At 28.9% G+C, this 23,510-nt stretch overlaps 4 protein-coding genes across 4 annotated transcripts; 1 reads left to right on the top strand and 3 right to left on the bottom strand.

Annotated features, from left to right (window-relative positions):
* Positions 1-1,912: 1,912 nt before the first annotated feature.
* LOC114168785 (isoflavone reductase-like) lies at positions 1,913-3,606 on the bottom strand. Its single transcript, XM_028053734.2, has 5 exons — positions 3,278-3,606; positions 3,061-3,195; positions 2,744-2,981; positions 2,434-2,637; positions 1,913-2,323 (listed from the first exon to the last, which is right to left on the bottom strand). The coding sequence occupies exons 1-5, from the start codon at positions 3,491-3,493 to the stop codon at positions 2,160-2,162; spliced, it is 957 nt and encodes a 318-aa protein (XP_027909535.1). The 5' UTR covers positions 3,494-3,606; the 3' UTR covers positions 1,913-2,159.
* A 9,310-nt stretch (positions 3,607-12,916) lies between these two features.
* LOC114172980 (isoflavone reductase) lies at positions 12,917-14,394 on the bottom strand. The gene is made up of 5 exons (XM_028057158.2): positions 14,088-14,394; positions 13,871-14,005; positions 13,553-13,790; positions 13,243-13,446; positions 12,917-13,132 (listed from the first exon to the last, which is right to left on the bottom strand). Exons 1-5 carry the CDS (start codon positions 14,301-14,303, stop codon positions 12,969-12,971), a joined length of 957 nt encoding a protein of 318 aa, XP_027912959.1. The 5' UTR covers positions 14,304-14,394; the 3' UTR covers positions 12,917-12,968.
* A 4,212-nt stretch (positions 14,395-18,606) lies between these two features.
* Positions 18,607-20,299, top strand: LOC114173087 (isoflavone reductase-like). Its single transcript, XM_028057309.2, has 5 exons — positions 18,607-18,929; positions 19,012-19,146; positions 19,233-19,470; positions 19,599-19,802; positions 19,935-20,299. The coding sequence occupies exons 1-5, from the start codon at positions 18,714-18,716 to the stop codon at positions 20,096-20,098; spliced, it is 957 nt and encodes a 318-aa protein (XP_027913110.1). The 5' UTR covers positions 18,607-18,713; the 3' UTR covers positions 20,099-20,299.
* Positions 20,300-21,509: 1,210 nt separating this feature from the next.
* Positions 21,510-23,133, bottom strand: LOC114173123 (eugenol synthase 1-like). Its single transcript, XM_028057352.2, has 5 exons — positions 22,823-23,133; positions 22,605-22,739; positions 22,290-22,527; positions 21,977-22,180; positions 21,510-21,880 (listed from the first exon to the last, which is right to left on the bottom strand). The coding sequence occupies exons 1-5, from the start codon at positions 23,003-23,005 to the stop codon at positions 21,714-21,716; spliced, it is 927 nt and encodes a 308-aa protein (XP_027913153.1). The 5' UTR covers positions 23,006-23,133; the 3' UTR covers positions 21,510-21,713.
* Positions 23,134-23,510: the final 377 nt, after the last annotated feature.

Genomic DNA, 23,510 nt, shown 5'->3' on the forward strand with positions numbered 1-23,510 from the left:
AAAATACTTCTATATTCAAAGTTAGAAGAAAAATTACATATGAAAAGTAAAACTACATTAAAAATGTCCTTGCTCTTTTTTGAATGACTTCTTTTTCTTTAAGATTTTCTTTCATACATGAAACTTTTTTGTATATATTTATCGCAAAATATTCCTAAGGAATTTTCAAATCTTATATCTAATTATTTACGAGCAATTTCCTACAAAATCAACGTCTGCAGGAAAAAAGCAGCTAGAAACTCATATTTTATCCATAGAAAAGTACAATTAATATTTTTAGCATTAAATTGATGTCTACTTTGACAACTACACATATATTGAAAAAAGTAATTAAAAAAAATCCTTTTATATATATATATATATATATATATATATATATATATATATATATATATATATATCATTGAATACGAAATCACGAGTGTAGCAAAAAAAAAAAATAATCCACATATGACTCTTACCAAGTCAACAGAGTTATTGGAAAGTAACTCATTCCTAATTGACAAACAAAGGTTTTCCACAATGTTAGGGGGTCAAATGTCAAAACATACATGCTTGTTGAAAAACTTGGGTTTTGTGATTGGTCACAGAATTCAAAAGTACCCATCTTCTTAGAATTGAAATGGGTAAGAATCATAGTCATAAATTTCAATTATATAAAATTAAAATCTTATCTGAACTTTAATTTTATTTTGAGAACTCTTCTTATGGGTTATCAAATAGTTAAAGGTAGTTGTTTAAATAAAAAATTCTACCCGTGCATGGGATGCTAACAATAATGTTATAGTAACTGAACCGGGCCATTGAATATTAATCGATAGTCCAACCTATTCCACTATTGCATAGTTTTATAATCAAAAAGGTCAATTTGTGATTTTCACAATTTTGAAAATTGAAGTCTTAGAGAGAAAAAAAAAAAAAAGAGAAGTAGGTGGAGATTGAAATTGTTAGAATATAATACATCATTTCATCGATGTAACGGAAGATATTTTCTTCATTTTACAAATTATGTTGAATTTGACTATCAACAGTGTGTTGCCTATATCTTGTAGTCCTTGTTTAGACACAAACTCTGCAATAAATATTTTTTTTTCAAAAGTTTTTACTGTAGACTTTTTAAGTTTCCAACATCTTTTAACATCTAATAAAAAATATTTTTATTTTATTTATTTGTCTCAACTAATTTTATATTCTATTGGTGTTGATTAGAGAATAAAATTTAGAAAAATATTTTTTCACTGTTAAATTTTGATAATTTTTTTTGATAATTTTAGATGTCATTTTTTAATTGATTTTTTTTTATATTTTAAAATCATTTAAGAAATAACACATTATGTTATAAGAGAAAATTATTAAAATTTAGTAGTCAAAATATCATTATTCCAAAATTTGTATGTCACTTCTTTTTCTTTTTCCTGTAAAAAGTTGATTCTGTCGTGGTGCATGCAAAATTTATATTGGAATAATAGTTTTAATTGGTAAACTGAAGAATATGTTAAAATTACACTCATTCACAAATTTGGCTTGCATTTGGATTGAATTTTACTGTATAATTGAATTAAATATTCATATAAGACTTTATTATTATTATTATTATTATTATTATTATTATTATTATTGAAAGTGTACTCTGATGGAGACATCAACCCAACTCTTTTCAACACCATTCAAATTATGTAATTCTTTCATATTTTATTTTTTAATTTTGTTATTATTTTAATATTTGAAGATTTTTTACCCATTGTTGCCTACAATTTTTCTTTTTTAACTTTTAAATGATTAACTTGTGTTTTGTTTGGCAGCGAGTGAGAATCAACTCTGGTGTGCGCCGTAAATAACATTTGTATTCATGGACCATCTTGCAGAAAACTAGAAACGACAGTGATGTAAAAATTTGAAAACAGAACGTAGATGATGCGCAAACAGTTGTACCGTCTTCATTATTATTTCTCAGGCAGAATCTTACATTAATGCGGAGATATTGTTGAAGACAACATAAAAAATAAAACACTAGCTATCAGTAACAAATAATTCAAAGTACAGAGCCTGCAATGGCCATTGTTGAAGAATTAAAAAAGGAAACGGCATTAGTTTTATTAAGCTGTCTTCAGCAGAGTGATAAGAACAGAGAATTGCGTTGGTTTCTGAGACTTAGAAAATCAGACAAATTGGTCCAGGTATTCATCCACAGTTGAGTATTTAACGTAAGGATAAGCCTCAGAAGCTTCAACATCTCTGGCAGGATCAATCTCATAAACTGCATCTCCCCTTATCTGTTGTGAGTGATACAACGCCAATAGATAATTGTTGGGGAAACTCGACTCTGCACAAAATCAACACATTCTTAATTTCTCACAATTGATGCAACCAAGATGTGTACAAAATAAATTTTTGAAGTCTAATAAATAAATAGTGCTGTTACTTGCAACATACCCTTAATCTGCTTAAGAACTTCTTCCTCTGGAACATAAATTTTCTCCAGAGTCTTTCCAATTTTCTTCTCCCACATGGATACAATCTGGTTTAAGGTCAAATAGTTGGCAGGGAGTCTTAGGTGCACGGCTTTGTTCAATGCATTTGGGTCATTCGCTGCTTCGATGGTGAAAGTCCCCACATCAGCCTCAGTCACATATGCTCCTGAAACATTAAACCAATTCAGTTGAGTTGTGTCTAAGCTTTTTATACTCTGTGTGTACTAAAACAATTATTATAACTCTTTCGTTTACAAAACTAATTACACTACCTTTCACATTTCCATCTCCTTGAATGTATATCTTGTCCCGAGGAGGAACAGTGATATCAATCTGTGCCAGGTTACGTAAGAAATAACCGGTAAAAGCATGACAACAGAGGTAAGTGTAAGGGACTCCCTCAGCTTCAATTACTCTCCGGATTTTTGCTTTTTCCTCAAACACTTCTCTCACTGGTTCAACTGCATCGTGACGATCCACATCCAGTCCAAATTCAGATGGGAAGAATCTCTGTCGAGGAATGAAATTAGTATTGAAAATGTGTGCTTGTTTAGAAAAGATTCTTTCCATGAGCAAGAGAGGCGTATACCTTGACGTTTCCGGCTTCTTTGATCGCTGCAATGATCTTGACCTGGTCTTCTATGAGAAGTCTCCCAAAGGAGCAGATGACGATGTCAACCTGTTTGATGGCGTTGACGAGACTTTGATGATCGTTCATGTCTCCCTGGAGAGAGAAAGGAGTGGTATGATGAATGGTGTGAAAAGAGAAAATGGAGAGAAAGAGATGAAGAGAGGAAGGAACGTACTTGGATGAGAAAAACTCCAGAATTTTGGAAGTTCTGAAGGAGTTCCTCCCTGGTTTCAGGATTTGCAGCGGTGACGAGCCTTGGTTTGTTGACGGTGGGTGGAGTGTCCCTAACCAACACATACGTTGGATTCCCTGCTTTCAAACTTGCCCACACAATGTGTCTTCCAATGGCTCCTGTCGGTCCCAAAACGAGGATTCTGTCTTTTCCGGCCATGACAGCAGATCAAACTCAAAACAAACACTTAGCAGTGTGTGGATTTCTTGTTCTGTAGGTAACTGATTAAAGCAGCGATGGGTTTGTGATGCATAGACAACAACACTTTCATTGGTATTTATAAGGCCTCCAACTTTGTTGTATGTGGAATTTTTGGCTGAATAATTATGGTTAATAAAAATGTCATTACATAGTTTCTGACAAGTTCAACAAATATCCATTTAGTTTGTGCTGTCTATTCTCAATCAACCATTTGACTGTGGTTGTTCGCTAAAGGTGTGCTTACGAGTAGTTGCGAATAGAGAGAGACCTTCCGCACACTGGACGACCAAGAATACATTAATAACAGTTATAGTCGCTGCCATGAAAATAAAATATCTAATAAATTCACATAATAAAAGAAACCAATCAGTACAGGACAAGACTCAGCAGCAACCAGAGATTAGGATCAACTGATTTAAATTATAAAAATGAATAAAAAAAAACATGTAGGTACAGAGGAAACATAAATCTTAAATAAATGACTGCAAAGTAAACAAATTTTAGTAATATCGATTATTGATTCTAGGAAAAAATTATTTTAATGACTCTGAAGTTTTTTTTTTTTTTGTATTTTATATCGATAATAGTAGTTTTCAAACTCTAATATATATATATATATATATATATATATATATATATAGTAGCTTTTCTTAATTCAGAACTTATGATGTTTCTTAAATAAAAGTTTATGTTTATATTTTTTAGAACTTGAAGACAAAACTTATTAATGTTAATTACATGATTATAAGTAAGTTTAACGGAAATTACATTACAGGCTTCAAATAATATTTTTTTTCTTTATTCTATGTATATAGTTTTATATTGCAGTGAGTTGATTTTCAATCGATAAGATCTCGTAGTTCTTTCCCTCTAACTTCCTTTTATGTATTTATCACTGCTCTAACTTCTTCAAAGTACCGGTATATTGTATTGTGTTATTAATGAATATTATAGTCTAATTGATAGAAAACATTATTAGTAGGGCTGGACAAAAATAACTTAACCCTACTGTATTATAGTTAATTGAATTATATTAAACTAAAACTAACTGAACTATTAATAGGAAAACTGAATTATACTATTTATTAGTTTAAGTTTTGAAAAACTGAACTTATAATAGTTAACTAGTCACATAACTACACTGAACTCTTTCTTTAATTTTTTAGTGCTGTAAGTGGAACCTAATCTTATTGTTGTCACTTGATTCTCATGGAAACTCAATTACCCACATGAGCCCTGCAGCCTGTAAACTATAACATAAACTGAATATTTTTCTCTTTTCAATATTATCCAAATTTATTTTTTATATACCTAACTAAACCACAATCTCAATTACAATGGATTATCTACCACCCGAATTTAGCTATTTCTTTTCCATCAATTTGGTTTGACATACGTGAATTTGAAATGGATTTTTCTTTCTTCTAGTTTAATATTATTAAATTTTAATTGTTATATTTTGTATGAATAATATTTTTGCTTTTAAAGAAATTGATATTTGAAAATAGTAATATTCTTTCACAAATTAATTTTGTTAATACATTGTTTAACTTATATTTAATTTACTATGTTAATGTTGTGAACAATTAATTAAGTTGTCAAGAAATGACATATAGAATTATTATAGAAGAATATAAATATAAGTATACTCTATCTATAAATAAATGAATTCAGCTACAATAAAAACAAACAATTAATAATAATATATTTTTAAAAGGTTTTTTATAAAAGAATTATCACTATTAGCGAGAATTCAAATTTATTTACAAAGTAAATATAATAAAATTAATTTTTATTTGTATAAAATTAATAATACACTTATAAATATATAAGTATGTTATATTTAGAAACAGAATTGTAAATATATTATGTTTTTAAGAAAAATGTAAAAATATAAATTTAAGTCATATTTTTATATTTAATTTTCGATTTAGTTTTAGTTACATAAAATAAAAATATATAAAATTATAAAAGTAAATATATTTTATTAATTTTTAGTTCGATAAATATATTTTAATTACATAAACTTATGTATTAAGATATATTAATATTTTGATTTTGATGTATTGAAATATTATGCTTATTTTCAATAAGAATTATGAAATACGAAATTTATTATGTTGTGTAGGATTTTGTAGTTTTCAAACACTTTCAAGTATTACTAGTAGGCTCACTCGTATGTACATACGAATTCAGTTCAAAATAGTGTAATTCAGTTCAAAAATAGTGTAATTCAGTTCAAAAATAATACAATTCAGTTCAAAATTAATGTAATTCGATTCAAAAACGGTTCAAAAATAGTGAGTTAAGTTAAAAATTAGTGCAGTTCAGTTCAAGAACAATGTAGTTTAGTTAAAAAATAGTGCAGTTCAGTTAAAAAATCGTGCAGTTCAGTTAAAAAATAGTGCAGTTCAGTTCTGACGTAGTGCAGTTCATAAAACAGTTCAGTTCATATTATAATGAAATGTAGTTTAGTGCAGTGTAGTTCAGTCTAGTTTATTTTTAAGAATAACAGTTCAGTTCAGTTCGTCTGAACTGTTTTTTAGTTCAGTGCAGTTCATGTGAATTGGTTTTTAGTTCAGTGCAGTTTTTGGTAGTACACTGCAGTTTGGTTTATTTTGTCCATCCCTAATTATCAGTATGGTGGTATTATTCAAAATTTGTTAAGTATTTTATAATGTAATCTGGGTAAAGTTTTAATAAACAAATCTTAAATTTTATTATTATAATCTACCTAACTATGTGTTTAAGTTAGTTTTAATTTTTCCATCTTATCCCTGGACATTAACTATTTAAATACAAAACCTAATAATTTCATGTATTTTTGTAATTTTATTACAGAAATTCTTTAAATTTTTTAAATGAAATAAATTAGTCTCAAACCATTCCAAACGAAAAATTTCTCTTAATAGATATATTTTTTTAATTTTTTCCTTTTTGTTATTTATTGTTTTAAAAAAGTTTGAACGATTGTGATATGTGATGTGGATTTGAAAATGGGACCGGATTCACACTTCCGTTGAAGAGTTGATATAATAATTGATCCAAATGAATCACGTAATCAACAAAAACATTATCTTAAAATCGCTCGATAGCTAGCTAGTTCATACATAACTATTAAGAAAAATTAAAATTAATTCTTTTAAATTCTTAAAATTTTTCAAATAAATTTTGGGTAAATGAATAGAAATTCGTACATTTAACACATATTGTTTTACATTATTTTTGTACTACGATACTTCATTTCACAATTTTACTCATTTTAAGTCTTTGTACGTTTAGAAAAAAACAAGAAGCCATGTGAGACTTTGAAATTTATAAAGACATTTTTTATAGAAGAAAAAGAAATATTTTACACAGAACTTTCAAACTTCGAACACATATCCTTACTTTGAAAAATAATCAATATATGTATAAAATTTAAAATTTTTAAAAAATACTACAAGCATAAATGATTATGTACAAAAGACATGTTGTTTGACTAATCAATATAAATGTATATTTATGTGACTTAGTGACAACTTCTTTCTTTTTTCTACACAACGTAGGTTTTTGGCTACTTCTGTGTAATGTGACATCATGACAGATGAGTAAACCAACCCAAGCTTCCAACAACTTCAACATATTTTACCTACCTTTTCATAATTGGATTTTAATCTAAACCTTTCACTATCTATATTAATTAAAGACTTAAATTAGAGTTTATATTTTTCAATTTCACCCCGAATTTATTTCTTTATTGTTCCATATATATTGTTTTTGCTACATAATAATAAGATTAAACCTTACCGATTCATTTTTTTTTTTATAAAACATACAAACACTTTTCAATAATTATTTTTTCATATTCAAGGTTTAAAGTAATAATTGTTCATTGGATCAATTTTTTTTTCGTCAATTCAGACCTCTTTAATAAATTTATATCAATTTTTGAAATATTAAATTATTTAATTTTTAAATATTAAAAAATATTTTATTTTATATATAAAATCTCTAAAAAAGTCAGAAAAAATTGTTTTAAAATTATAAGTTTTTGTAAACGAAGATTTCAAAACCTATATAACCCAACTAACTCAACCCAATCAATGGTGTTTTAGGTTAAATTGGTTATGATAAAACAAAATGGAGAAATCTAACTCCATTAAAACCTATTTTTTTTATTGAATTAAATGATGAATTTACTTAATCCATGACCTATAACAGGTATACACTCATGGTTCAATTCAAAGCAAGATTTTTCAATTGTGGAAAATATTAAACAAAAAAATTGAATAACTGATTAAAAATAGAGAAAAACTAAATATATTTAAATAATCAAAACTAACACATAAGAATTAACACATTATGACAATAGTATGGAGATTATGAAAGACTCAGTGCCAAACTTTTCTACTCACTTGTACATTTTTTTCTTTTGCTCATGTTACCCTCTGTCCCAAAAAGTTAGTTATCTTTTTTTTTAAGGTTTACAAAACCAATTTTTATCTTTCAATCCCAAGAACAAAAACAGTAAATTTTAACACATTTCACTAAACAAATTTCTATTTATATTGTTTATGTTATTCAAGATTCACTGAACCAAATGTATTTATTGTTATCAACATCAAAATACTTTAAATCAATAAACTTTCTATTATAAAATCTAACTATTTTTTTTTCCTACGTTATTTTCAAGGTATAACAAAATTTCACTACCATCAAACTGAAAAGGGTAAACGAGTACATGAAGCAATTAACCGTTAAAATAAATTATTTTGATATTTTAAACATTTTTTTTCAGTTTATTATTGGGTTAAATGTGTTTTTGGTCTCTTAATTTTCAGTCAATTTTGAAATTAGTCTATTTTGAAACTTTGAATCAATTTAGTTTTTCATCTTTTGAAATGCGTGAATTTAGTCATTTTAATCAAATTTTATTAAATTTATTTTACATTTCAAGCCGTTTCTTAATAGTATTTAACTTAACATTAAAGCAAAATTATGTGAAACAGTATAAACAACTCAAATACAATACTGAAATACGTACGAAACATCAAATAAACCTAACAAAATCTGATTAAAATGACTAAATTTACGTATTTCGAAAGATAAATAACTAAATTAGTCAAAAGTTTCAAAATAGATAATTCTAAAATTCACTGAAAGTTAAGAGACCAAAAACATATTTAACCCATTTATTATTAGTCCCTCTGAAAAATAATTAATAAGAACTAAAAAGAACTAATAATATGCATATAATCAGTAAATTAGTCTACTGTAAAATAAAATAATGAAGAAAAAAAGACATGAAGTGAAAGTCAAGAGAATATTTTGGTGAATCAAAATAAAATGTTTTTATATTCGTGATAACAAAACAAACTTAAATTTATTGTTATTTTTTTAAGCAACTTGCAATTTTGAATTAAAAGGCTATTTTGAAGCCCAATATTCTTCACAACCAAACGGGCCGAAACTACCGATATCATACCATTCAATGAATTCGGTGGTCATTTCATTTCATCATGTAAACACAAGGGTAAACTATTGAAATTTATACTTGGAACTCTAAAAATATATGAATGTTGACCATTTCTTAATATAAAAAAGTTGGAGATATATTATTTTATTCCATGTTTTAAATGATGTCGATGACTTTTTTCAGAAAATAAAAACCATTTCATTAATATATTCAGTTTCTAATATACTTTGTTAATATTATGATAGATGTATTTTAGTTTTTCATACATTTTTCAAGTTTTAAATAATTTCTTATATTTTTCTAGCTTTTATTATTGAGTTCGCATACCATAAATTTATGAGTTAAGTGGATTAGATGCTAATAAAAAAAGTGAGCCATTTAATAAAAAATTAGTGAGGATTTATATGTTTTATTTTAGGATGAGCTGGTATTAACCGACTTCGATTACATACAGCTAATTACAAGTAAAATATATAATTAAAAACTTGCTCGTGTCCAGTTCAACCAAACATTTTATTAATTAAAAATGATTCTGAAATGTGAATATATTATATATATTGAAATAATGCAAAAGTAGAATATATAATTAAAAACTTGCTCGTGTCCAGTTCAACCAAACATTTTGTTGATTAAAAATATTCTGAAATGTGAATATATATTATATAAATTGAAATAATGCAACCACGTTTGAATTTTGACTACTGTACAGAATCAATGACAACCTATATACATCTTAAAATTGATATATCTTAATCTGTTAAGAATATAATTTGAGAAAACAAGTTAAGAATTTTTTTGATGCAGTACTTTAAATATTATTGTTACCACACTACTACAATAATATAATAATCTATGTTGGGCGTTGGGCTTACGATATATATTTTATTGATGTATTTCTCAATTTTGAAAATATATTAGTATATAGACTTGTTCAGAATATTTATTTAATATTTTTTATTTAAATTAGTTTTTTAATTTTAAAATACATTCGTATAAAGATAATTTTTTTATTCATTATTTAAAATTAACATTAAGTTATTATTAATATTTAATATTATATTACATTTTGTTCTATTTATATGTAAAATGCATAAATAAAATAAAATAAAAAATATTCATATATATATATATATATATATATCACATTTCTTATGTTTTTTTATATTTTTAAATATATATTTTCAAAATATCTAAAAATTTTAAACAGTTCTTACAACACTTATTATAATGGAAGAAAAATTATTATAAGTTATTATTCCATTTTTAGAAAGTTGTAGAACAATAAAACATTAATATATTATCCGAAAATCTGATGGTCAAAAATCAAAATACAAAAAGAAAAAAAAATGACAAATAAGGCAAAATAACAAAATAAGATAGTTTGTTAGTGTTTCACAAATAATCCTCATTCCAATCACTAACTAAAATGTAAAATTATATCAACATTGATTTTAAAAGAGTAAAATTAGATCGTTATAAGATATTTGTTTGTTATTTGTAAAAATATATTTTAAATATGTTTTTCTATTAAAAAAATATTTTGTATAAATTCTGATTCCACATATGAGTATACTTACATAACTATAAATATTTTAAAAAATATACTGCTGTGTTTATAAATATTAATATATACTAAAACTAAAATTAAAATATTTTACATTTTCCAATATTTTAATTTATAAAAAAACATTAATTTTACAAAAATATCATGTTCACAACTATTTAAATTTAGATATAGTTTTAATATGTTTAAGTATTGATTTTAGGATTATTTACTAAAAAACTAATTAATATTTTAAGGATTTAACATTTACATTATTAAATAAAATAATTATAATATAAATAAATATTAGAGACATTGCCAATTTTAATAAGATTAGAATGCACATTTGATTCGTACTTTCAATTAATTGTGTCAATTTAGTTTGAATATTTTTTTTTGTTTAACTAGATTAAAATTTTTGTCAATTTTGTTAAATTTAGTTCTTTTTCTAACGTCGTTTAAATAATTAACTGTAATGAATAGTAACAATAATGAACACTGACAGTCACGTGTTATTTAGTAATTTTATTAATTTTTTAAAACTTTTTTTATTTTAAAAAAATTGTCCAAGTGTCAATCAGTGTCACATGTTATTGTCAATGTTTTATATTCAATTCGGTCTTTATATTCGTTATTTTTATTCAATGTAATTCAAATTTCTTTTTTTTAGATAGAGCAATTTTATCCCTCTCTACATTGAGACCAAATTTAATTTTTATATAAATGCTATAATGATATTTTTATTAAAATTTCACATTTTTATTAAACATTTTTTTGTTTAGGGTTACAATCAGTTTAAAATTAGAACGAAAATGTTGAATACCTAATATCATTGATCTAAAATTTTAAGGGATTAAAATTTTAAGAGATATTGTGTTCAATTAGATCACTTTTAAGAACAAGAAACCTATAGGTAGCAAAACATGTTCTGCATAGCCTAAAAACATTCAATTAGAAGTTTTAAAGCCTATTTTTCTTTTCTTAGGATTTGGTAACTTTACATTAGTTAGACATTACCACACTCTTAGATATTTAAGATTTGGTTGATAATCTTTCCATAACTTAAAATTTTACTATTTTTCTTTACCATGTCTTATCTTGTAAAAAACATATTGTAAGAAGTGTTTCTGTCTAAAAATTATCTAGAATTAATAAATATAACATTCATAATTTCTTGAAGATTGTTATTTTTTTTTTCTTAATTACTCTATTCGACTCAAGCGAATATTATGAAATTATTTCGTGAATAATACCATTTTTTACACATTAGTCATTAAACATTATATATTCATCGCCTTTATGTAATCTAATCCTTTTAATTTTTTTATTTAATTGATTTTTTACTTTTATAAGTTAAAAACGCATAAAATGTTTGATCTTTTATATTTGATCAACTACACTCTAGTATATTTAAATTAATTATCTATATGAACATCACAAAATAACTTTTCCGAGTACTTTACAAAGATCAGAGAAATCTAGAGTGTACTTGATGAAACAAAAGAATGAAACACGTAACACATGTCAAAAGTACTGTTATCACTCAAAGTCATAATCTTTCCGGGCGGACGTGAGCTTTAGAAGAATTTTCAGGACAAGATACTTTAAGGAAAATAATTAAAGTTTCTAAAAATAGAATTAAAATTGATTAATTAAAGTTTGTCAAAACTTTGTCAAAAATAATTTGTTAACATATCATAACTCATACTTTAATGAGTATTAAAATTTGTTATTATCTTTTGAAAAAGAAAAATAATTTTTTGACAAAGATTTGATTGACAAAGTTGACAAACTTACAATGGAAGTTAAGATAATAAAATAATAAAATTTTAGGGTTTTTTTACCAAAAATAGTTATTTGTCAAAAAGTTTGTCAAAAAAATTTTGTCAATGTATCATTTCTCTTTGAAAAACATAAAAGCTGGAAGTGCTTATAACCGGTATAATATACTGCTCCGTCAACCACCACAAGCTCAAGTTCCACCGGAGCCTGCATCTTTCATTTTAGTAACTGATATTGTTATGCTGAAATTGATTTCTACTCTTCTGTACTACCTTTTATCTTTATCTTTCTGTTATCAAATCCCTTGTTTTCTTTTCCTTATTTTTATCTGTTTTTGTGCCTCTTTCACGAATCTCCATCACAAGTGCAATTCTGTGTGCTTGAAATTCCTTTTCAGGGTCCTTACAATGCAGAAAACAATCAAGACACGTAATCAAGAATGATGTATAAAGTTTGGAAGCAGTACTTTTGACTGCAGATTACACATTACAGTACTACAATTCTTTTGGGTTAAAAGAATATTACATTAAAACAATGATATATGAATGACTATTGAAGCGTAGCGTAAGACAATCGAAAGAAACTTTGCAAAAATAAAAAGAGGAAACGAGAGCATCATAAGATTGCATTTGTTCCTGAAATTTTAGAAATCAGACAAACTGGTTCAAATATTCATCCACGGTTGAGTATTTAACGTAAGGATAAGCCTCAGAAGCTTCAACATCTCTGGCAGGATCAATCTCATAAACTGCATCTCCCCTTATCTGTTGTGAGTGATACAACGCCAATAGATAATTGTTGGGGAAACTCGACTCTGCACAAAATCAACACATTCTTAATTTCACACAATTGATGCAACCAAGATGTGTACAAAATAAATTTTTGAAGTCTAATAAATAAATAGTGCTGTTACTTGCAACATACCCTTAATCTGCTTAAGAACTTCTTCCTCTGGAACATAAATTTTCTCCAGAGTCTTTCCAATTTTCTTCTCCCACATGGATACAATCTGGTTTAAGGTCAAATAGTTGGCAGGGAGTCTTAGGTGCACGGCTTTGTTCAATGCATTTGGGTCATTCGCTGCTTCGATGGTGAAAGTCCCCACATCAGCCTCAGTCACATATGCTCCTGAAACATTAAACCAATTCAGTTGAGTTGTGTCTAAGCTTTTTATACTCTGTGTGTACTAAAACAATTATTATAACTCTTTCGTTTACAAAACTAATTACACTACCTTTCACATTTCCATCTCCTTGAATGTATATCTTGTCCCGAGGAGGAACAGTGATATCAATCTGTGCCAGGTTACGTAAGAAATAACCGGTAAAAGCATGACAACAGAGGTAAGTGTAAGGGACTCCCTCAGCTTCAATTACTCTCCGGATTTTTGCTTTTTCCTCAAACACTTCTCTCACTGGTTCAACTGCATCGTGACGATCCACATCCAGTCCAAATTCAGATGGGAAGAATCTCTGTCGAGGAATGAAATTAGTATTGAAAATGTGTGCTTGTTTAGAAAAGATATTTTTCCATGAGCAAGAGAGGCTTATACCTTGACGTTTCCAGCTTCTTTGATTGCTGCAATGATCTTCACCTGATCTTCTATGAGAAGTCTCCCAAAGGAGCAGATGACGACATCAACCTGTTTGATGGCGTTGACGAGACTTTGATGATCGTTCATGTCTCCCTGGAGAGAGAAAGGAGTGGTATGATGAATGGTGTGAAAAGAGAAAATGGTAAGAAAGAGATGAAGAGAGGAAGGAACGTACTTGGATGAGAAAAACTCCAGAATTTTGGAAGTTCTGAAGGAGTTCCTCCCTGGTTTCAGGATTTGCAGCGGTGACGAGCCTTGGCTTGTTGACGGTGGGTGGAGTGTCCCTAACCAACACATAGGTAGGATTACCTGCCTTCACACTTGCCCACACAATGTGTCTTCCAATGGCTCCTGTCGGTCCCAAAACGAGGATTCTGTCTTTTCCGGCCATGAGAAGAGATGACACTGAAAAAAAACACTTAGCACTGTGTGGGTTTCTTGTTTTGGTAGGTAACTGATTAAAGATGCAACGGCTTTGTGGTGTAAGACAGCAACGCTTCCGTTGGTATTTATAAGGCCACCAAAGCGTTGTTCTGCATGCAAACTTTGGCTTTGTTCTCTCAAAGTCTTTCACCAAATAAACATATTTTAATATGTTCTTCAGCGGCCGGCGGCTCCAATTTTCAGGTCCAAAATCAACCAATAATTACATTTTCTTTCGATCTTGGTCAAACATCCAATTAATTGTGTATCATAATTAGAACAATAATTTATCTTTTCAATATTAATACAATTATATATATATATATATATATATATATATATATATATATATAAAGACACCAAAATTAACGATTCAATCATTTTCTTAAATATGTTCACTAATTATGTTAGCTATGCTATCATCATTTAACTTTATAATTAAAATAATACAAATAATATAAAAGACTTTTAATATTTTCCTAAGTACTAGACCATGGTTTAAAACTCGTAATCACAATAAAACCTATTTCCCAAAATGTTCAATGAAAGAAGTCGGTCAACGGAAATATCAGTTTGTGAGATTTGCATTGTTTATGTAGATAGGGAAAAAAATAGTCAATTTTGTGTAACAACATTAAACAAACTCAGTCAATAATGATATCACCGACCAAACATATGAAGTATGGCTCAACTATGAGTACAGTCATGTGACGGCAAATTTATGATTGAGATGTCAAAAATTCATAACCATGGTTAACATGATTTTATTTGAAAAATAATAAAATTATATTTTAATTATAAATAAAAATGAAATAAATCAGTTTAAATAAAGGTGTAATTGATTCATTATATATGTACTTGTACAAGTGATACTAATAATTACTTTTAGTAATAATCTAATTTGTGTTTCTTAATGTAATTTTAAGGGTATTAAATTTCTAAATTTATATATGTGTAATGATCAAGTCTTAAGGTCACTACGATAAAGTTATTTATTTATTTTTACATCAATTATATTAGAATTAAATACTAATTTTTGACTAAATAACATTAATTTGATTTAAATGAGGGTGTACGCATCATGGGTAAAGAAATATTACTACCGGTGATTAGAGATGTCTACGGAACCAAATAGGGTAAGGGTAGTAGCTCTCTTGTACCTTATCTGCTAGATAAATATTCGTTTCGAATCCGTACTTATATCTGTCGGATATTCGTTATACGGTTATCTGCATAATTTTTTAATATTCATGGATATCCACGGGTGTTTACAAAAAAAATAAATATTTAACAACATATTTTAATTATAAGTTCAAATAAAATACAATACATAACATTCATAATTTTTAAACAAAATCCAAATAACCTATTTAAACGGTGTTGAATGACAAAACAAAGAAATGATTTTTTTTAAGACTAATTGATAAAAAAATAACTCATTCAAAATCAATATGTTAATATTTTAATCATATTTTTGTTTTTAATTTAAATTAGAGTATAATGGGTACGTGTATTCAGGATACATATACTATGATACTCGTACTTGTTTCGTTAACATGCGTTGTATTAAAAATACTTGTACCCGTACCCATCTCGTTAACATGCGGGTATTAAAAATACCCGTACCCGTTATCCGTAGATATTTATTTACAATATTTATTTCCTATCTGTTGCGGGTTTTATTCACGGATACCCGTCGGTACAGATTTTTTTGACATCCTTATTGGTGACTACATTAATTACTCTTTTGAATTATTTGTACATTATGAAAATAAAAATACCATTATAGAATCCAGAATAAAAATGACAACAAAAAAATTGTTTGACAATATTTTTTTAAATAATTGGAAGTTATTTATGTTGGATGATCAGGAGTCTGATGTAAAACTTGATAATTATGAAGTAGAGTTTTATGGCAGCCCTAACAATATGACGTAAAATTGTTTAAATTCAGGTTTTTCTTTTTTATGATTTCTCTTTCATTTTAAAGAATTAAATTAAATTCTTTATCCAACTTAATTAAAAAGATCATTTTGTTTTTTTGTAATTTAAATGAAAAATAGTACTTTTATATTAAAAGAAAGAAATTGAAATATTTTTAAAAGTATTTTCGGTAGTGGTAAATTTTGACTCAAGAATCTGCTTTATTTTATTCTTTTGTCAAGTCTTATTTTTTTTTTTCCAAAAATAGAAACCCTATGCCTTTGACTGCATTTTGGCTATTCCTTGGCTTCGTGCCATTTCCGCTGATGTGAATGTGGCCATTCTTTTTGCCTTTTCGCCACAAAAAATGAACGGCGCGCATCACTTTAGGGTCAAACAAGTTTGTCATACATCACTTTAGAGGTGATTTTGCTATTGAAGTTTTAGTTATTTAGTCTTTTCTTTAATTCTAAGCAATTTCTAAGTAAGAAGAACTATTTTAGCTTCACATTTGTTCTAGGCAGTGTTATTAAAATGAAAATTGATGATTTATAATATATAGAGATAATTTAAGTGATATTGGAGTAAGTGTTATATTATTTTTGGAACTTGAAAGTTAAATTTTAAATATAGATGTTTAAGTGTTAGTGGCCGAAATTTTTACTTAAGTTATATGTGCAATTTGGAGTGACAAACAGTTAATATTGAAGTTCAAGACTTGTTAGAAGAATAATTACAATTATATAAATAGATTATACTCGGATTGAATTGAATCGTGCTTTAAGAAAAATTGTCTACTTATTTGAATGCCTAGAATGGTGGTTTCGAGTTTGGAATTATAGAAAATGAAAAATAATTATTGGTATGACGTTATTCTTTCAGGTAAATTTGTCTTAGGAATGATGATGTAGAGAATAAGGCTATGTAACTCACGTGATTGATAATAGAAAGCGAACATCATGGTTAACCTTAAATCATTATTTTCTATTCAATCTGAACAATAAATTCTTCCAAGTGAATAAAACATTAAGCTTAAATTTATATTAGATAATGATAGATAAAATTCATGTCATGACATTTCCCCAACTTTAAAATTTGGTTTTTTTAGTGCCTGCTGACTTGTGTTTTTAAATTTAATAGTTTTTTGGTATAAAACCAAAGAAGAATATTATACCACTTTTCAGCCATTTTATCAAAAAAGTAAATCAATGAAATATGTTTGATCGCCATTTTAGAACTTTAGATTATAATAATATTTTCTGATTCCGCCGGGGTTAGTACAGTGATAGGCAGCTTGGATTATTTCGGCTGGACCTTTTCAGCCAATTGTTGCATATATGTCTCTTATGTACGTAGATGATTATAAAGTTTTTTTTTTTTTATCATAAATTTAACTTATCATTCAAATCTTATTTTGTACCAATTCTACATTAAGTAAATATTTACTGTTATTTCTTGTGAAAAGTATTTAAAAATTAAAAAGTAAAATACATAATGTTAAATTGTTTTTATCAATTTTATAAATTCTTTCAGTCAATGTAGTGACTGGTTTGTTTAAATTATGTAAGGCGGTTTCATGAAAAAAAAAAGAAAAGATTGAGCCATACTCGAATTAAAGTTCACATACTTTTATGACACAAGCGACAAAGTTTATTAATGCACCCTTGTTAGACATAAATGTTTGGTCGCTGCTATCTTATCTTCATTGGGTGACTTTGTCTAAGGTAGTATTTTGCACAAAATTGACTGTTTTTCTTCTTTCTGCATCAACAATAAAAATATAACCTCATATTTCGATTCACTGACTTCTTTAATTAAATATTTAGTAATTTTTTGTATTAAAATTAGAATTATTTTGAATTTGTTTTAGTTTCTCGCTTGCATCATGTTCTTGAAGACCAGAGCGTATATTAAGTGAATATATGCTCTAATGAGTTTAAAACACTATTTGTTTTGGTACGTTGGAAAAGGATGTCTATTGTGGATAATTTCTCTCTTGTTTATTTGCAAACATATTTGGGTGCTGGATAAAAATAACAAAAGGAAAGTCAAACTGTTGGTTGTTTATGGACTTGAGAATTGATGGAGTCATGATGCCGACGGCCGCTGGTAAGCAAATATATATTTGTTTATTCGGGAGCGTTAAACATGGAGATCAACATTATACATATAAGACATTTTATGAACATCATATACCAAAGTCAAATATTCGTTGGTTTTAGACCTCTCAATTCAAGGCGCAGCCTCCCTTCTGTAAGAAAATACATATTATTTTATCAACTGAGTTAATCTTGTAGAGAAGTTATAAGACATAAACTTGGTTACCCTATAAATACCAACCCAAGTGTTGCTGTCTGTGCATCACAAAGCCATTGCTGCTTTAATCAGTTATTTAGCTATCAAAACAAGAAACCCACACAGAGCTAAGTGTTTGTTTTCAGTGTCATCTCTTCTCATGGCCGGAAAAGACAGAATCCTTGTTTTGGGACCGACAGGAGCCATTGGAAGACACATTGTGTGGGCAAGTGTGAAGGCAGGTAATCCTACCTATGTGTTGGTTAGAGACACTCCATCCACTGTTAACAAGCCAAGGCTCGTCACAGCTGCAAATCCAGAAACCAGGGATGAACTCCTTCAGAACTTCCAAAATGCTGGTGTTTTTCTGATCCAAGTACGTTCCTTCCTCTCTTCATCTCTTTCTTACCATTTTCTCTTTTCACACCATTCATCATACCACTCCTTTCTCTCTGCAGGGAGACATGAACGATCATCAAAGTCTCGTCAACGCCATCAAACAGGTTGACGTCGTCATCTGCTCCTTTGGGAGACTTCTCATAGAAGATCAGGTGAAGATCATTGCAGCAATCAAAGAAGCTGGAAACATCAAGGTATATGCTTATATGCCTCTCTTGCTCATGGAAAAAAATCTATTCTAAATAAGCACATTTTCCATACTAATTTCGTTTCTCAACAGAGATTCTTCCCATCTGAATTTGGACTGGATGTGGATCGTCACGATGCAGTTGAACCAGTGAGAGAAGTGTTTGAGGAAAAAGCAAAAATCCGGAGAGTAATTGAAGCTGAGGGAGTCCCTTACACTTACCTCTGTTGTCATGCTTTTACCGGTTATTTCTTACGTAACCTAGCACAGATTGATATCACTGTTCCTCCTCGCGACAAGATATACATTCAAGGAGATGGAAACGTCAAAGGTATAGTTATAGTGTAAAGTTCAATTTTAGTTATAAACCAAACAGTTATATATAACAATTGTTTTAGCACACACTGGCCGTGAATTGCTTGAAGGAGTAGATATATATAATAGTGTTACTGGTTTCAGGTGCATATGTGACCGAGGCTGATGTAGGGACTTACACCGTGGAAGCAGTGAATGACCCTAACACCTTGAACAAAGCCGTCCATATAAGACTTCCTGCCAATTATTTGACCTTGAATGAGATTGTGTCTTTGTGGGAGAAAAAGATTGGCAAGAGTCTTGAGAAAATCTATGTTCCGGAGGAAAAGGTTCTGAAGGATATTCAAGGTAAGTAACACTCCTTTCACTCATAACAACAAAATTCAATTTTTGTTGGGTAGGATATGAGTATATCCTTTCATATGGTGGTTTGTGAAATAAAGCATGTAATTGATTTATTTTGTTTTTGGTTGACTGCAGAGTTGTCTTTCCCAAATAATTACCTGTTGGCATTGTATCATTCACAGCAGATAAGGGGAGATGCAGTGTATGAGATTGACCCCACCAGAGACGTTGAGGCTTCTGAGGCATATCCTCACGTTAAATACACCACCGTCGATGAATATTTGAACCAGTTTGTCTGATTGAACAAATGCAATCTTATGATGCTCTGTTTCCTCTTTTTATTTTTGCAAAGTTTCTTTCGATTGTCTTACGCTTCAATAATCATTCATATATCATTGTTTTAATGTAATATTCTTTTAACCCAAAAGAATTGTAGTACTGTAATGTGTAATCTGCAGTCAAAAGTACTGCTTCCAAACTTTATACATCATTCTTGATTACGTGTCTTGATTATTTTCTGCTTCGTAAGGACCCTGAAAAGGAATTTCAAGCACACAGGATTGCACTTGTAATGGAGGAGATTCATGGAAGAGGCACACTAAACAGATAAAATAAGGAAAAGAAAACAAGGGATTTGATAACAGAAAGATAAAGATAAAAGGTTGTACAGAAGAGTAGAAATCAATTTCAGCATCACAATATCAGTTACTAAAATGAAAGACGCAGGCTCCGGTGGAACTTGAGCTTGTGGTGGTTGACGGAGCAGTACTTACCATCATTGGCAATAATATTTCTAGCAACTGAAATTTTAACCTTTGTTAATGAGATAAACTATAGGGAAATTTGATAACTTTAGTTTCTTTTATAATTTTTGAAAAAGTAATCGAATAATATTAATTTAAATTATTCCTATTAAGAGTGTAAATTAATGATAAAAATATACAAACATGTCAGAAACTATCCAAATATGGGAAAATATCAAATATGATTTAAGGCGAAAATTGATTCATAGGTACTACCAATCTTACACTAGTAGGTTATTTTGATAGCTTAGATTGTCTCAATTTTATTGGGAAATTTCTAGGAACTTAATTTTCTTATCCTTTATTAATGAGATGGCGTACAAACATCATTAGCGATTCTTTATTACTCATACTTTTTGTACAAATGTCACTTACATAAATTTATTTTGTCTTTTATCAAATTAAAAAAAAATGAATGTCGTAAAATAAAATTCATCAAGTCAAATGCAATATATTAAAGTTTGATTCAGAGTTGAATTTATAAATGAAACTGAATTAAAATTCACTCAAACACCCGTACACTTGTTACTCTTTTGTGAAGCATGGTTTGCTTAAAAAATAGGTTTTTATTTTTTTAGTTGTAGCCATCATTTATACTACAAGTATGGGTATTATTAGGAAACTTATAGTTAGATCTTAACATCTCGCCACATAATCTTTTTACACCCATGCGGTTATTATAATGCTGGTATTATCACCTGCACAACTTATTTAAGGCCATAAACAGAATGAAAAACTTTGTCAATATTTCATCAAGTCTTTGAGATAATCATACTAAAATACCAGTAATTAGTTTTAGAACTCAAAAATCTCATAAATTGCGTACTAATATATTATAGCTCTAATATAATGTAAGACTAATATATCTTGCATTTGAATCTTAACACAGATCTACTAAAACAAATCGTGACAGAACATTAATATTACTGTATTAGAAGAACTTTTACGCAGTTTCAATCACGCTCAAAAATATACAGCGGACAGTACTCGTTTTGTAGAAAACACAAGCACAAGTAACTAGCCAAACAGAAAGACAACACAAATATACAAAAATAATCTGTTTTTTTGAGTCGGGTGCAGTAGTTATTGGCAACTACGATTTCCACAGATTTCAGACGAACGCATTCAAATAGTTGTCGGCGGTAGTGTATTTGACCTCTGGATAAATTTCAGAAGCCTCCACGCCGAAAGAAGGGTCAAGCTCATAGTTCGAAGTAACATCCTTAACCAGCATTGCATGGCATATTGCTAACATGAAATTGGCAGGGAAAGGAGACTCTGCAGAGAAAAATAAGATCACACAACAAAAGTGAAAAAGCATTGCATTGAATTCACTGAACAATTTAAATATTGATGAAGAGTATATACACTGACCCTGGATGTTCTTAAGAAGTTGGTCTTCTGGGATGTAGACTTTCTCAAGGGTACTCTTAATCTTGTTCTCCCACAACGACACCAGCTGGTTGAAGGTCAAAACATTTTCAGGGGGTCTGAGGTATAGACTTTTGTTCAAGGTTCTCTGGTCGTCCACTGCTTTAATGGTGTAAGTCCCAACGTCTTCCTCCGACACATAAACACCTGAAACAAACATTACAAACGCACACATCTCAGACAATTGAACTACTGTCTATTATATTTTACTTGTACAAAAATCTGTAATGGATTAATTTGGCATGTGGGTTGTTACCTTTCACGTTTCCATTTCCTAGAATGACAACCTTATCCCGGGGAGGGGCTGTGACATTTTGTTGTCCCAGTGTAGACAAGTAGTATCCAAAAAAACCATATGAACAAACGTATGTGTAGGGGATTTCTTCAGCTTCAATTGTTCTTCTGATTTTCACCTTTTTATTGAAAAAGCTCGCTGCTGGTTCAACTGCGTTGTGACTCTCCACATCAAGCCCGAATTCCGATGGGAGGAACCTCTGATGACAGAAGAAACAGAGATTAATAATGATATGTCTGATTCAAGGTTTTGTAAAACAAGACATTATGGATGTACCTTGATGTTTCCAGCTTCTTTAATTGCTGCAATCAGCTTCACTTGATCATCTATCTGCTCTCCACCCACTGTAGATATTACAACATCAACCTCCTTCAATGCCTTCACAAGGCTTTCGTGATCATTTAGATCACCCTGCACAATCACCCACAGGGATTTTTATCAAAATTTGAAACACTAACCTAATTTTCTACTTAAATGAAGAGAAAAGAACATACATATAGCAGAGTGGCTCCAGAGGTCTTGAAGGTCTCAATAAGTATAGACTTTTGAGGATCTGAAACAGTCTTCTCTCTCACCAACACAAACGTGGGATGTCCTGCTTCTGTGCTAGCCTTAACTATGAATTTTCCTATGTATCCTGTTCCTCCAATAACCAGGATTTTGCTCTTCCCTGCCATTCAACGATAATAACTCAACTTTAAAGTTCTGATCAAATAAGAAGCACTGGGTTTACGGATGAATTTGCCTTCTATCTGTATAACAGTTTCTATCCCAATATAACAGTTTCTGTATAACACTAAGGGATTAATTAACGTCGATACAGAAAAGGTAGTTTCTCAAAAGTTTGTCAATTTTTTTTGTTAATCTATCATCTTCCTACAGAAAAGTCCAATAATCAACCGTAAAAAAAACAAAAAAACTACTAATACTTGAAGAAGGGATTCATTGATATTTCTTATTTATTATTGGAAAAACTTTTATTTTTTTTACTTTCATCCTTTACTTTCTCAAATGACTTTATGTGTGTCACTAATTCTTTCAAAAGAAAAGAAAGAAAGATAGTGGTACATTGATCGATGACCAACTCTAAACAACATCGAAAAATAAAGATGAGAATAAAAAAATAAGAGTTATAATATCATTGTCCTTTATCACTATTCCTACAAAGATAATAATTTGATA

The sequence above is a fragment of the Vigna unguiculata genome, chromosome 2 (genome assembly GCF_037176805.1).
Source record: "Vigna unguiculata cultivar grain cowpea cultivar isolate G323 ecotype 2 chromosome 2, ASM3717680v1, whole genome shotgun sequence".
NCBI lineage: Eukaryota > Viridiplantae > Streptophyta > Magnoliopsida > Fabales > Fabaceae > Vigna > Vigna unguiculata.